Genomic DNA, 16,839 nt, shown 5'->3' with positions numbered 1-16,839 from the left:
GCTGCAATGGGCCAAGGCTGCCAGAGAAAATCTGCTAGGGAATCACTAACAAGATCCAAGATGAAGCAATCCAAGCCTTGCACAGCACGCAGTGCGAGAGGCGCAGAGCTCAGTGAGGCGGGTTTTGTGAATCGAGCCGTACGTGCGCATCCCTGCTGCAGCCAGCACAAGAGGCTCAGCATTCCTGGAGCCATGGCCATGGTCACCATCCTCTCACACAGAGCTGTGCCTCAGCAGGCACACAGAAATTCTGCCACTGGCGCCTCTCCACGATGGCACCAAGCATTTATCACTGTGAGCATCCCCTGCAGGGAGCTCACCTAAGAGCTATCATCCCGTTTTACCACACTGATGTGCCACTACAGCCTGACCACGTTAGTACCACCGGGGTTTATTTTGGCTTACCCCAAAACAGGACTGGCCAATCCTCTGTGGGCAACACTGACCCATCCCAGAAGTACTACAGAGCTTAGTATGATCCACTAAAAATGTCAAGCTTGCTGTTAAGACAGAAAACATCCTTGGTGTCAGACAGACTTTTCAGGCGATAAGTTAGAAATACTGGAAGTGTTCGCCTGCCAGGAGTGGATATTAACAGGAATCATGTGCTTACAATGCTGTCTATGTATTTTAAGCTACAACTCAAAAGTAGTTTAAATAAAAGGAAGATAATGTCAGATTAATTTAATTTAGGGATAATGTTATGAAAAGAGAGGTTAGCATGAGAACACTCTAGTGTTTTCCTCTTTTCATAGCATTAAATGTGATTCTTTATGGTTCTTTAAAAACCTTAATGTTAAAGAAAAAGCATGCAATTTAGAAGAAAAAACCAGACCAACTTAAGTGTTTTTAGAAGGTAATTTGATTTTACTCAGTGACCTTCAAGTGTGCAAGCAACCACTTACTGAGAAGTGCTGAACACTCAACTTGCAATAAAAACAAGGAAAGCAGAGGGCAGTCATGAATGTTGCCTGCCTCAGAGCCAGCAGGGCACCTTTATAACTGGTTAACATCTCCATAGTTTTCATCTTATTGTCATTAAAAAGCTAAGTTTCCCCTTTCCACAGTGTGAAGTCATTCCAACTTCTATTGAAGTTTGACTATTGACAGCTATAAATGAAAATAAAGACAAGGTAATATGCAGTTGGAAAGAAAAGTTTTCTTTCTTTTCAAACAGATCTAAACCAACACTGAAAACATGGCAGCATTCATACTCAAATTCCAGGCAGGATGAGTATTAACTCCACAGAAAATCTGTGCTGACAACTAAGTCTTTTCCTGCATATGCATTATCCCTTCACTACACTATAAATACATAGGAGTAACCCTCCTCCCAAAATGCAAATACGTACATATATATACACCAGTTATGAAACAAAAATCATCAGCTTGCACAGTACCATTTCAGCCTTGCTTAAAACTCTGGTTTATAATTCAAGAGTTGAAGCTTTTCCTTCTTGAAACCTCCTCCACCAAGTCGGGAATTATTCCAACTTCCCACTCCTTTTAATCCCAGCCTATACCTGAGGCCACTGGTCACTCTTCCTAAGGACTCAGCAACATTTGCATTCCAAAAAAAAAAAAAAAAAAAAAAAAAAAAAAAAAAAAAAAAAATCCGGCAAACCAGGATGATCCTTTTTTATTAACCTAAAGACTGAAACTAGTTCTAAGTCAAATGGCAAATTGCCCCAAAGGCAATTCCTGATCATGCTTAACCTTTGGGATGGGGGGGGGGGAGGGGGGAGAAATTTAAAAATAAAAAAGTCTGAAATACCAAGAATTTGATAAGAGGAGACTCATCAAATGTCTGATGACAAGTGTCTTGCTCACTAACAAACACTACAACTTTAATTAGCATTATTCTACAGACCAAATAGGTATCTGACATATACATATATATATATGAAAGTACCACTGTTATTACGGTAACTCCTTTGGACAGAAGATAATACCTCTATGACAGGAAATTTAATTACATTTCAAAATTAATTTGAGTTAACTGTACTTACAAGTTACTCTGATTTTCACTTTGATTTTCAGGTGTGCATTAACTATCATAATATATATATAGCTTCATATCAAGACATCCCAATTTTTCATGTGACACTGGAGCCTACAATCAGCTACAGCAAAAATCTGTTTTATATGATTCGCAATCTGTAGCAACACTAAGATGAAAAAGAAATGACCATGAAAGAAACAGAACTATAAAGCACACACTGCACTCCAGCTTCTTTAAAAGTGCATGGAATGAACAAAACTATATTGCAAATTGACTACACAAGAAAAAAAGAAGTGGCTATTTAATCAAAAAAATCATTAGCCTACAGAACTCATTGCTGACCAAAGTCCTATTCAATCAATTCACATTAAACCAAGCACAGCACTCGAGCCTTCAGTGGGCCCCTCAGGGTGGTGCCTCCAAGAGAGCTAGAGAGGAACTTTTTATAAGGGTGTGTAGGGATGGGACAAGAGAGAATGGCTTTAAATTGACAGAGGGCAGGATTAGATCAGATATTAGGAAGAAATTCTTCACTGTGAAGCACTGGAACAAGTTGACCAGAGAATTTACGGATGCCTGGTCCCTCAAAGTGTTCAAGGTCAGGTTGGATAGGGCTTTGAGCAACCTGGTCTAGTGGGAGGTGTCCGTTTCCATGGCAGGGGCATTGGAACAAGCTGTTCTTTCAGCTCTCTTCCAAATGATGTCATTCTGTGATGCCAGAGCAGCCAGAGGGAGGATGTGCCTGGAAGCTGGGACCCTCTCCTGAGTCACTGCCTGGGTGGAGGGCAGATCCCACCTTAGCCAGGCAAGCTAGGATGCAGACACAGCAAGTATGAAATGACTGACTGCACCAACATAAACACCTGTGCTGGGAAGGGCTCAGAGAAGAGGGCTATTTTCTCTAAAGCACACCACGATGTATCTGTGCAGAACACACTTTCTGTAACCAAGTATCAATGGCACAATGCAAAGACTTCTTTCCAACCTTCCTCAGTACTTCGCATTTATGTGGCTAGAATTTAATTCCAAGTCTGGTAGATTTTAAATTATCATAGCATTTAAGAAAACTGTATGGCCAAATCAAATATATAAAATCTAAACTAAACCCTCTACAAGTCAGTGCTAACTGGGCCATTTTACAAATGCAAATTATCTGGAATTCGGAACATCATTTAGCCAAATACACACACATACACCCATATACAGACACTATCACACATGCAGCAGCATTAGGAGTTGTGATACAGTTTTCTCAGAAAGAGAAAATCCAGAGAAGAGTTCTAACTTTATTTTCACTAAAAGAGAAAGCTAAACACATATAGTTGCATGGACCACTGCAAACAGCCTTCACACAACTCCTCTCTCTTCTATTTGCAAGACTGCACACAGATGCCATTTTTCACATATCAATTTTCCAACTCTTCTTTTTCATCCATGCAAAAATTAAAAAGATGCATCAATACTTCATGTTCCAGCAAAGCTGCCTTCTGAAAATCTACACAAACCACCACAATTCTACCAGTATCATACGAACTATTCTTGAGAAGCCATTCAGAAAGTCCATCCTTTTTTTAGAAAGATGTCCAGAATAGCCCAGTAATAACCTAACTACCTGCTGACACAAAAGGGACAGATTTAACCTCCTAATCTAAAATCAGGTAAACTGGAAACCTAGGCAGGGTCCTAATGGGAGAGCTAGAATCTGGACAGAACTGTCCCTTAAAGTAAACAGAACATCCTCAAGGCAACAGAACAAGCAGTTTAAACCCAGGTTACTTTCACAAAAGCTCCTATAGATCCAAGTTCCTAAAATGCCGGGGCTTTGGAAGTGGGGAAAACATTACTTGGTTTTAATATATGAATTCCGTTCCAGCAAAACTCTCCTCGAGTTTAAAGCTTCCAAAGAGAAGTGCCGGAGGGCAGCTGCACCCAGGGATGAGGCTGCAGGGAGCTGTGCAGCAACGGTGACACCTCGTGGTGCCAAGCCACAGAAACACAGACCTCTCTCTTCTCAAACACAACCCACCTTACACCCACCTGCTGAGTTCTTCTGCAGAGACAGGAGCTACTAATCAAACCTCTGCCTGTTTTCACACCTCCTGTATCTCACTGAGCTGTCTTAAGAAGTGTCTTCCTAATCCCTTTGTCAGGGTTTTGACAAGCACACAAGGAAAACAGCAGAAGTGATTACAAGCAATGTTCAAGGCACAAATGCTAAATGAATAGATGAAGAAAAGTCAACCCAGCTTTAATATATTTTGGTTAAAATTACTATAGAGAAATTATTGTAAACAAAAGCTTCAGAGAAGCAAGTCAACAGGGCCAGTTACATAAAAATTAACATTGGCAATAACAAATTTAATTCAGCTACATAAGACTCCCTTCCTTCGTTCTGCTATCTCCCATCCCAGCAGACACTCAAATGCATTACTTTCTGCAGCTTCACAAAGAGAAATCTCAGATTCCACAGATCATCACACTGCATGCATTTGAGAAGTCAGTTTGCCTCACAACTGCAGAAGTTTGTGCCAAGTTTTTCCCAAAGACAGAAGTCTTAAAAAAGCAGGGTGTCCATCTCTTTCAGTAGGTGCCCAATATAAAAACCAAAGAAAAAAAGCAACTTTAAATGCCGTTATAAAACCAAAGTAGGAAGGCAAGAAATGAGAAGCACTTTTTAATTGCTCTGCTTGGGCTTCAGGAGGGTTACAGGAACGAATTTAAAAGTGACTTGGGTATGTGACAAAACAAGAATAACTTCATGCAGTAGAGCAGCCAACATCTCAAACTGTTTTGGGGGAAAGAGTTATTTTCGGAGGGAAATCTCCCTCCAGTTTCCCACCTGTATTCTTACTCATGTTCATACATGCAAAATAACTAAGTTTTTCAAGTGACACCTGAAATAAATTATTTCACACAGCTAAAATGGCACCTACGTAGCATCTGAAAAGATTACAGACCAGTATCATCCCAAGACATTTAGTTTTTCAAAATATGCATGAAAATTTTATTAGTTACATGGATCAGCAGCAAGGAACCACTATAAAAAGGGTGGAATTCCTGAAGGTAAATTGTAACAATTGCCTTCTTTCAGAAACTGCATGCCTTGCCTGAGATGCGAAAAATCCATTAGGAATTTGTGAAATGGTTACCATAATATCCATATACTGTGACCACTCTATGGCCCCACGGGCTTACCCAGGCATATTTTTTAATGAGTTTATTCTACATCCAGGGTTATTTTCACATCCCTCCTAGAGCAGAAACCTCAGTTAGAGAGCACAGGCCATGGATATGCTTCATTTGCTGAACTAGCTAAAGGAAGAGGCCAAAGAAAACATGGGGGTCCTTGTGCAGAAACTGGAGGGTGCAAAGAAACTGGAACGCTCAGGACTGGGGAGCTTTAAGAGTCAGAGGAGAACTGGTTTCACGTAAAGTGAAACAGTAAGGGATTTGAGGCAAGACTAGAGAATCCAAGGGCAGGATCCCTTGGAAGACTGCAAGATGCAATTTTTAGAGCTTGGAGGAAAGAGATGTGACAGTGTTCTAGAGCAGAAAGAATAAAAAGGAAAATCTCAAATTAGCAGGGGTGAAATTAACTCCAGACCTGCTCTAGAAGGAAGGGAAAAGGTGTAACCACTGCTCTTCTCTTTTACCACTTTCTCTTTGCTCTCAAGAGCAATAGGACTGATTTGTGACCATGAGACAGCCCCTGGCTTTTAGAAGAGCCACTGGTAGCAAGACCTCTCAGCAACACTCCACTCTTGTGAAATTGCATATGAGTAAAAATTAACACTGTGTTTAACAGCAGATATTTTTGGCCCTACCACTTACCTCTTGGCAGCACATTTTAAGCACAGCTAGATGTTCTTGTAATACCATGATTCAAATATATCCATAAAGTAAGCAACATTTTCAAATTACTGTTGGCTAAGGTCGTGTTTCACAAACTTATAACTGATACAGAGTGACGCTTACCTATTTTTTTTGGAATTTTCATCTTTCCCTCTTTTAACTCCAAAAATTCTTGTAATAAGAGCACTAAAAAGAAGCGTAGATGAATTTCGTACCTAAAGGGGAAAAAAATAAGAACTATGCTTTAAAAATCCCTTTGAAATGTACAATTTTTTTTTAATACAGCCATTAATGTACAGTCAAAAAGACTAAGAGCTGAGTAAAAAGCATGCTACAGGTCTTCACACGGAAACTATTGATTCAGAGCATCCTTCCAATGAAGATGGCACTACTGGAAAGTTCAGGTTCTGTGGAGATGTCTATCTCTATTATAAGGAATACATCCAGACTTTTGGGGGTTCCAAGCATTCACCCTTATGCTCAGCAGATCATGAAGTGTTCTACCTGAATATGTCATAGGGGATCTTTAATTCAAGAGCAAAGTAACAGCCAGAATAAATGCAAATAACTTCTTACTAGCCAAGTGCACTGATTCAAAATTTAACAGCCAGAGAGACTTTAACCTAGAAGGAAGGTAACCTTTGTCCCGAGTTTTTGTGGATAGCTGTACTTCACTTTAAGAAAAATTAAAACAGAAAAAAAGACCAAAATTATGACTTTTTTGCAGGTCTACATTATTTTTTACTGTACCTTAAAATATTACATTCCAGAAATTTTGGTACTGCCATTTATAGACATGATTGAAGCTTCACTGAACAGGACCACTCTGTATTCTGTTAAACTAGAGAAGCAGAACTAAGAATTAACTTACTGCCCAAACAGGTGACATAAACCCTAGAATTGATGCTTTTATTCCATCTGCAACATAAGGCATAATGTTTTCACCTAAACGTGTATCCCTGTACAGTGCCCGGAGGATATTTAAAGCATGAACCTGTGGTGGGAGAAGAAATATATGAAAAATATAAATTCATCAGCAAATATAATAAATTTAGTTTATGTAATCACAACAGTGAACATGCAAAGCAAAAACAATCTATATACACACAGCACATAATTTTCATATTAAAAACAAGAAACACTGCTGCTCAGAAATGCATTAAAATAGTGCTGCAGTAAACACTGTTAATAACAGTTAGTTTAAAAATATATTCCTCCAACAACTATAGTCCAGGCACTGCAAGTGAAGGCCAACATTCTTTTATCCTTTGCTTATTATGGCTATAAAAATAACTTTTGAAGTTCAGAATCATCTTTTCCAACATTCTTGACACACTGTAGATACTGTGAGAAAAAATAAACTACAACTCACAGGAGGGCAATATTAAGCTAAAACTGACAGCCAGGCTCACTTTACCATGTGGAGCATTTTCTGATGCTTCTCTACCCTCTGTAAGGGAAGGTAGTAATACATGTAGCTTCATAGACTTTGACAAGGCTACGTAAATTTATACCAGCAGAAAATCTGGCAGAGTCATTAGGACATCCCGCTGCGTATTGCAAACAAATTATGGCTTGCACTTCGAAACAGACAGAAATTAAATTATAACATTTTGAAGATAAAGGTCTTGCCTTTAAAGCAAGTTATTTTAGTATTCCAAATGCAAGTACTTAAGTTTTAGGAGTTACTAAAATCAGTTTTCATGTAGCGTTTTACTATGATTCATGCATAAATAACTCACTTATTTACTTTCAATGTAAGCAAAGCTTGCTTGTTCATTTACAAACTTGTAAAAAGGAAGTTACTTATCTATCTGTTTAGAAATATACTCTAGGCAGTAAATTGCTCATATATGACTTCATTTGCTGTACTAGGAAAAAAAAACAACTATGGAATTATGCTCAATCCATTTTTAATATGTTTTACAGTAACTTCATAACCTCTGCACATGCAAACACATTTTAAAATTCAGCCATAGATACTAAGAACAGAATATTCTCATGAAAAACCACATGCTTTCCTTAAGTGTTTGAAATAGTGTAAACACACTTTTGACATTTGCCTTTTGATGAGATGTTGAATTTTACCTGTGGAATTACACTTAGAGATTCATTCAAAGGTGCAGCCAGAGATATCAATTCTTTCATTGTCCTTTTCAGCAAATCAGTTTTGCTCTTCTTTGGTTCTGATGCCAACAAAGCCTATAGAAAGGAGAAAAAAAAATTAAAAATCAGGTATTTCTAGCCATTTTGCTGTGCTACCAGTTCTTCACCCATTCCTGTATTTACCATATCACAGCCTAGCTCCTGACCATAAAGAAGGACTAAGAAAAATTGGTAAAAAATGAAGTCTCAGTTTCAACTCAGCATTGTTTAAAGCTTCTCAGTATAAAAATCATAACATTTTGGACAGCAAAACTATCTGCTGAACTATACATACTCACACTTCCTAGTATAGCTTGCTATTTTAAGGTTATAACACCTATTTGAGATGACAAGGGCTGGCCAAAGAATTAAATTCTGGTTTGCAACACAGGATAAAACAAGCAGCAAATTTTTGAAAAAAGGGAAGAGATGCATCCATCTCCAAACAGTATTTCAGTGGACAGGACATTCAGCTGAGATGAAAATACTCTAATTAGTTCTCTAAAATTCAGGACTGAATTTAGAACAGTCTTTCTTTATCTCGTAGCTCTTGTTGAATTTTTCCAAGTTAGTACAAAGGGATAATCATAATCATTTATTAACAATAAAAGATTATCATCCATTTGTGCTTTGGGACCTAGAGTCTGTTCAGCATCAGTAAGAACCAAATGAATTACAAAGTTTAGGCAGAAACCCAGGGGTAGTTTCTGTTAGTTTATCAGTATCTTCAATGATAGGAGGAACAGAGAGGGCAGGCAGGGAAAAAATAAAAAGGTGCTCATGAAGCATAAAAGAGAGGAGAATGACCTGAAGACTAAAATTTCAAAATATTAAAGCTGAAAATCTTATCTTCCCACTCACTAGCTGGAGCTGCAACTTCGCACTATTCAGTAATAACATTCCTATTTTAAAGGGGTCATGGAATGGTTATAACCTTAAAAATTACATATTCTCATTAAAATAGTTGTATTTTAGGTTAACAAGAACACATCACAGGATGAAAATAGAAAAGAGACCACAATACATTAATAAAATAGCCTTCTTTTACTACTGTTAGGTTACACATTGCAGCTTGTATTTTTATTATCTAAATGCCACATGGCATTGAAGGTTCAATTCATTTTACTGAGTCTACAGACACATTCAAAACTACTGCCAAAGAACACTACCACCTCTCTTTACTATAAAATTACAATTTGTAAATAGTTTATTTCAGACTAATCCCAATGTTAATTTCAAACTTTCCTGCTAAATGACTAGACTTGGCAGTCTTCCAGAGCTGTCAAAAAAGAAGCCTCTGACCTTTTTATCCACAGCTTTACCCTATGGAGTCAGTAGGCCAACTGCAGACTACACGCTTTCTGCCGTGGGATATCACTGAGTCCTTACAGTAACCTAATTTTTATATAAAAAACTTCATGATTCAAACATGGGGTTTTTTTCCCCACATAGTCAAGATGAAAACTAGATAAATGTCCACCAGATTCAAACTGTGTGGTGTGAATGGGGAAACCAGAAAACATGGAATCACCAAATTCCTTCGGCAAACAATCCACTCTTAGAATGATATTTAACTGCTAAAAGTGAGCAGGAAAAATGTCTCTAAAACCAGTGCCCTACTTCTGTTCTCTGCTGCCTTGCACACACATCTAGCAAAGCCAGGAGCAGGCTGTGAGTGACAGAAGAGGTCAGACAGAAGCCAGCTGCCTCAACTTTCTCAGGGCAAACTCGGAGTGGAAAACAAGCAAGATGAATTATTCTGGCAGGGAGAGCTTGCTCCCAGCAGTCCCTCAGATCCTTGGAACGTGCTTGAGACTGTACTTCAGAGAGTGGAGAAAGTTACAAATCATACAGCTATCTCTTGGACTCCTGTCTTAGAAAACTGGTTGAAAATCAAGATCATGGAGGTTAACTTAGGGGAAAGCAAATATGTCTGCTTTAAGGAACAAAGGAATGAAAATAAGTGAAATGTAACCTGCAAAACCAAGTCTGCAGTGACTGACCCCACAAGGATGTAGATGAGCTGCTGCATACCAATATGGAGCACTCAGCCAGAGGTGACGCCTCCAGCAGAGACAAAACACTTCCATCCCACCATGAGTTCTGAACTTGGCAGAAGCCAGAGAGGCTGGGATTAATGGAGCTGAAGGTAGCACAGGGAGTGGAAAGAACGTGGAGGCATGGCCCCATGTTCACAGATAGAAGTCTTCAGGAATCTATTCCTTCATTGTACTTGAGACTGCCAGTCAACACCAGTTAGTGTGAAACTATTACTTGTGCTTTATTGCTGTTGAGTGACCTTCCCAAGTTCTCTGCAGTATTTAACAGGCCACCATTTTACAATTCTGTGAAGGTTTGTTCATATGTTACCTCTCTGCTGCTTTGCACTGAAGTAGCACATAGTTACACAGTTAACAAAGCCTTACTTGATATGTGAATTAACCTATGAATTTGTCAGAATCATTACAGTTGTAAACACAAAGCCTAAACATGGTCTTTAGAAATGCCACTGAAATTTACTACAAGCCCAAAATCTCAGGAGTCAACAGAACTGAGGTGCCAAACATACAAACAGCTTATTGGTTGCACAAAGGCAATCAAAGTCTGTATAAAAAGAAACCAAACAACTGTTTGATCAAAGATGTTGAAAGGGGAAAAATAAATACGAAATTTCTTTTTTTTTTAAATGCCTTTTCTGGAGAATACATTTAAATCAGAGGCAGTGACATTAGTTGGTACCTGTATGTAGAATGGAATTCCTGCACTCCGTCTGGTTGCACACAGGGTGGAAGAAGGATCACAAGATTTGATTTCTTCTAACACACAGCTTAGCCAGTGCTCTGGCATCTTGTGCAGACTCTCACTGTTACATCTACATCAAACAGATACATCAGAGATATGGAACAGGTGAATAAAACAAGGACAAAGACAAAGAAAGTATTCAGCGACCTTAAGAAGTATTTTATACTGTATCTTAACATCTCCAAGCACGTGAACAGATTTTTATTATGAAATAAGATTGATTTTAAACAAAATTATACATTTTTCCAGTGTTAGTACCAATTATATGAATAAGTGCCACTAGCAAGACATACTTAACTGAACAGAAAACAAGGTTCTGTGCATTGCTGCAACAATTATCTTCTGCCAAAAATTATTACCGTGTTCTGGAGAAAGAAGACAGACATGCACATCAGCCACTGTGTAAGAAGCAACACTTGACAAATTCGTATCTTCGCCACACAGTAGCTGATGTATGCCCCTTATACTAACTTAAATTAATGTTTATTACCATACAAACTGAAACTGAAGCCCCTCAAAGTAAGTACACATCATGTAAATACCCCTGCAAACCTCAGAGCAATGGAAGAAATGAAAAACAAGATATACTGCTCTTTTCAATACTAAGTCAGTCAAACTTTGCACAAAGGCCCTAAATTGCTCTACTATCATCAAATACTTCTCTGCAGTTGTAAAATTCAGCATTGCTAAAAGCAAAGGACTTCCAAGGACAAAGAAAAATCTACTTCAATTACTGGTGCTGTTCAGTTCAATGAAATGTACCACATTCAGTATGCAATACCAGCCCATTAATCTTATGTCAATGTTCCAAAAGAATCATTCATTGGTACAAAAATTTCTATTAACAGGACATTATTACTAAAACCTGTCACACTGGTTTGACACATGATTCAGAGCAGAAGAAATAATTCATCGCTGTGGACAATACAATTGCAATTATCTCAACCATGCAGGTCTTGCCTAAAAATACAAACTGTAATTAAATTCGTGATTAAGTAGTGAGACTTTACAGTAAGACTACAATCAAGTTTTCTACCTGGGTGACTGAAATAAAGAATTTAAAAGAAAAAGTAAAAGACAGCAGGTACTGATGTGAAAACGAAAATCTAATGGAAGGCCTGCATCTATTCTCTTCTTCATCCTTCTCTTATTAAAGCAAGAATTTACATAGGTTAAAAACCTGATTGCAAACAATAAATGAGGCTTTAATCTGTAGTGAAACTCTCCTTTCCTTCTTCTACAAAATGAAAAGAAAATAAGTAATGCAGAAACCTGAAGTGACAAGTGCCAGACAAGTCAGCACAAGACACGGGACACTTCTTACTCTTTAGTAATTCCTGCTGGATTTCCACATTTCCTACACTGCTGCCAGGCATTCTCCCTATTTTATTAAGGGTAGCACTTCTTTCAAAGGGCAGTCAGAATGCAAACCACCAGTCCAGAGCTCAAGAGGAACTAGGCTTCACAAGCAATACATCACCTCGTACTATGGCATAGAAGAAAGGCACTTCCTGCCCCAAGCCTAAGACAGAAGCAATCAGATTAACCTGGAAACTCACAGTGAGCTGTCTTCTCTTTAACTATTCTCTTTCTTTTGCTGATTGGTAAGTGGCTTGCCTTTGCTTACTTTCAGGATGCCTTTGCTCACTTTTGGGTACACAATGAGGATACAACTCTGGGACTGAGACCACACAAAACTTCTTACAGACCTCCCCCATGAGCCTCAGCAGTTAAAACACTACTTTGTAATTCTCTTCATCCATATCAACACATTCTGCAAAATCTGTTCCTTCTGATCATGGAGGCACCTGGTCTTACCTCCCTAGCTAAGCAAAATTTACATGTCTCCATTCAATCGTGCAGAGAACAGTGCTCATCTCTCTTCACTATGTTATCTTAGTATTAGCATGAACACTCCATGAGAAATACCTACATCTGCTGGGATGCAGAGGAGCACAAAGTAAAACATTAAGGAAATATTTAGAAGTTGCTATGTAGCACACTGAATATTTCATTCTTAAGTAAACTGATGGATTTTTCTCCTCTCAGTATTAGCAGAAAGAGGATAAACATACTGAAGCCAAATAAACTACAGACTCCCTTAAAGCCACATTGCTTTGATCTTGCCACAAGTAATTCTACCTTGTTCAGTCACCCACAAATGCACTTTTATTTATTAGAAGGTGAAAGAGTTACTGCTACAGCGTTAGAAATATTAGAGACTATTGACTTTGCAATGGAGATGACTACTCCCTTCCATTTGGCAGCTCTGTCTCCCTGTGGTCTGGCAAGAAGAATATTGTCATAAGAAGCAGGTGGCCCTAAATTTTGAGAATAACGAAGCTTTACAATAAAAAAATTAAAGCTTCAAGATCAAGTGTCATTTTCCAGAATGAAATAGTAATGATTTCTAGCAGATCAAACAAATACTGATGATAATGAAAATGTAACACAGTAAGTCAATACACAAATTACTTAAGATGCAGTGCATTACGTGCAATCCACAATCTTCTGTCTGTTCATCCGTCAGTTAACACAATTTCATACATGTCCCAAACCCTTCCTGTGGTCAGTATCAATGAGTACAAAAGCCTGACAATCCTAAATTAAAGCTAAATTCTTCTTCCCAAGTCATAGATTTGTATTTTCTCCTATCTCAAATAAATGGTGTGTTAACAATGCATCAATCTTGAATCTGGCCTTCGTGGATGCCAGTGCCTTGAGGCATAAACATCACATGACCAGAAGCATTCTTCTATATGTGTATATATATAGAATTTAGAGCTTCCACTCACTGTAAGCAGTTCCTATCTAGGGAAAAAGTGGGTTTCTTTCATCACTTTTTTCTCTCTCAACAGGCCTGCAGTATTATTCTTTTTCACATAAGTAATATGATTCCAATTTTTTATAGACACAATACTGACCCTGGTGCTTCTCAGACCATAATCTAACCTCAAAACCACATTACTATTCAAGTTCTAAGTCTGCTTTTAAGAACAACTTCTCTGAAACTATTAAGTCCTTCCACTTGCATCTTCCTTTTCATAGCATCTGCTCTACACGAAACAAAACTTTCCAGATTATAGAGGTGCATTGAGAAGGGTTTGAGGCTCTCTAACAGTAAAGCAGAGCAGAGGGAACCTTAGGTGGCTTCAAAATTTCAGAAAGACAGTATCATTACCCCATGTCTCTCTCACACCAAGCAGGAAAAGAAATGGGAGGGGAAATATGAACAGTGTTAAAAATTAACACATCATCAACTTGAGCAGCGCCTTCACTTTGTATCTCATACTTCCTTATGTCATGCATTTCCTAACACTGCAAGTATCTCATTTTATAAGAACAGTTTTTCTCCCCCACTTTCTTTCTCTTTCCTTCACATCTGTGATTACACTTTTGCTGAAAAGTTATTTACAATTTTGGTAAGTTTCACTAGAAAGTCCATTAAATGATATTCCCATTTTACAAGCCTTCCTGGCAGATCATAACAGGCTGGGAAAGCAAAGAGTTACAGTCACTGCAGAGCAACAAAATGAGACAGAAGCAGAGTTTACTGCAAAGGATTACCAGGGGTCGATTCCCAGTTCCCCAAAGGAAATATTAGAGAAAATCAGACACTGATTAGGTACAGATAAATAATTTTCACTGATACTGACAGATTAAATATTTTTAATCTTTTAATTTTAAACACTCATGTTTTTTATATTTTTCTTTTAGTAAATTACAGTTTTAATGTAATTTAACATTTACTGCATCCCCTAAAATAGTGCTCACCATGTTTAAGTTCCAATCAAACATTTTAAAGTGTTCAAAATAAATTATCCTTAAGTAAACACGTTGCACTGCATGACATTACTCTTCCCAAACCTTACCCTTGCATTCTGCAACTTTAGTGAAACAAAGCACTAACGTGTGCTTTTTTTAAAGTGTGCTATGCAACACCATTTCAGATTTCCAGAAATCTACCTGATCTCTCAGCAAAGAGATCACTGAATAAAAGAAATGCAAAGCAGGCAAAATGTTATTTGGGACCAAGAAATTGCTTGAGTAGTAAGGACTACAGGAGATTCAAGTTTTCAAGTTTAAAACAGATTTCTGACTTTCCTGAACCACCATGTTATCAGACCAAATGAGCATTTTTAATTTCTCCAGGCATTTGACAGGAAATAATCTTTTTAAAAACACATTGCTTATTTCACTGATATGAATGTTGCTTGTTATGTAACTGTATGGTTTTTCTGAAGGTGCAGCTGCAGGCAACATTTAGCAGGCATGACAAAGGGAGCACTACACTCCCAGAAGGAGTATCAACAAGGAAACACAAGAATGGTAACCTGCATATTAGAGCAGACTCAGCAATTTACATCCAAATTTCAAGACGAATCAATTTCATCAGGTTTGTAAGCAATCTCTGCAGAGGAAATACTTTTCTTTCACCACTAACCAAACAGGTCTGAATACCATCATTCTGTCTAGAAAAAAATCTGCTCTTGGTTCTTATAAAGATTGGTGTTTAAGGGTTGTACAGCTAAAAAAAAGCTCAGATAAAAGACACTGCATCATGAAGTTTTGAAAAAGTGCTTGGCTATAAATAAGTGAAGGACTATATTCAACTGAAATGATTCATAAATGGGGAAAGGATCTGGCACAGTCCTAGTGAGAGATTTTTCACTATGTTTTACAGAAAGAACAAATTCAAGTGTCAGGGATGCTTCTGCACATCTTGAGATCAATGCAGTTCAGTAAGATATCATGCTAAAACTTCATATTACTATGAGCTCCCCCAGACAAAAGCTTTCTCTTCTAGTATTTGTGGACAGAGCAGCAAATTAATAGAGATTCTAACACACATGCTTCAAGACTGCCCATGAGCCTCTCAGCTATGGAGAGAAGTAGGCCAGTTGAGGTTCACTTGCAGAATGGAGCCCCCAGCTACAGCAGGGAACATGGAAAGACTCCATGACAATCAACAGACCTGCAAGGCAGCTGCATTCATGAGACTTAATTCACCCCTTCTGGAGGAGAGTCTCAAAATACTCCTCATATCCCAGGAGTACCAAATCAAAGAATCATTTCCTGTTCTGGTATCAGTCTCCTTTCTCCTTTGTTTTAAATACAAATATAAGCCTTGAGACCTGTAGTTCCTGGAAAATATTGTCATTCGTTGAAACAAATGTACATCCACAGAGCTGCTCTCTAGTTCTTACAAATCTCTTTTCCCAAAGGAACACTTGCTCTACTTGAAATCACTTTAAAAATGTTAGGCAGTAAGGATAACCAAAAAAATTGTAATGGACAACTGCTAATTCAGAAGAGGAAAGTTCCTTAATTTTGGAGGGCTTTTGTTTTAGATGATACATACATATCATTTAATGTTTGAATAATTTTCAGGCAAGCAGAGTTCTACTGAGCTTGGCACTTCATTTTTCAGCCTAACATAAGACTGCTGTTAAGTAGATTGTGCTTCATAAAAAACAATAGCAGAAAGCAGGAGAGGCAACAAACACATCAGCAACTTTTCCAGAGTCTGGGTAGATTTGCTCTACTCTATTTGCCTCAGCTTTTAAAATAAATTTAAAAAGTGAAAAATCAAAGAAGAACAGCGAGTCTGCTATAAAGTGACTGCATGTTTTGTATGTTTTCCATTATTTCCTGCTTTTTACTTCACCTTTGCTACAAGACAGCCCTGCATATTGACCGAGATCAGACCAGTGGGGCTATACCTGTTTGGACTACCTCCTTTCTCCTCTCAAACAGATTTGTGGTAGTAAAAGGTCTGTTTGTGGGTTGTTTGGTTTTTTTTTTAAACTGTATTCTGACTTTTGTAAACTGTACTCTGATGACCAGACTCCCTCTTCACGCTGATGGGAGAAAATTTACATCATCTTAGAACTTCCTGAACCAAGTTTTCACGGAATAGAAGAACACCCCAAAATCTGAACAAGTATACAGAAAACATATGGACAGGCAAAAAGATAAGCAGTAAGTTTCTTGCTTTTCTTTTGGAGTAAACAACCAAGTATAAAGCAAGGTTGTGT

At 38.0% G+C, this 16,839-nt stretch overlaps 1 protein-coding gene across 1 annotated transcript in view; it reads right to left on the bottom strand.

The window, feature by feature from the left end:
• THADA (THADA armadillo repeat containing) overlaps positions 1-16,839 on the bottom strand; it is a 153,776-nt gene that overhangs the window by 113,580 nt on the left and 23,357 nt on the right. The window contains exons 22-25 of the mRNA XM_062490364.1: positions 10,739-10,871; positions 7,943-8,056; positions 6,726-6,848; positions 5,978-6,069 (exon numbers count right to left, since the gene is read on the bottom strand). Of these exons, the coding sequence (XP_062346348.1) occupies positions 5,978-6,069; positions 6,726-6,848; positions 7,943-8,056; positions 10,739-10,871 (462 nt within the window). The remainder of the gene's footprint in view (positions 1-5,977; positions 6,070-6,725; positions 6,849-7,942; positions 8,057-10,738; positions 10,872-16,839) is intronic.

The sequence above is a fragment of the Cinclus cinclus genome, chromosome 3 (assembly GCF_963662255.1).
Source record: "Cinclus cinclus chromosome 3, bCinCin1.1, whole genome shotgun sequence".
Lineage (NCBI taxonomy): Eukaryota > Metazoa > Chordata > Aves > Passeriformes > Cinclidae > Cinclus > Cinclus cinclus.
Note: the sequence above shows the minus strand (reverse complement) of the source record. Positions and strands in the feature narration are given on the sequence as shown.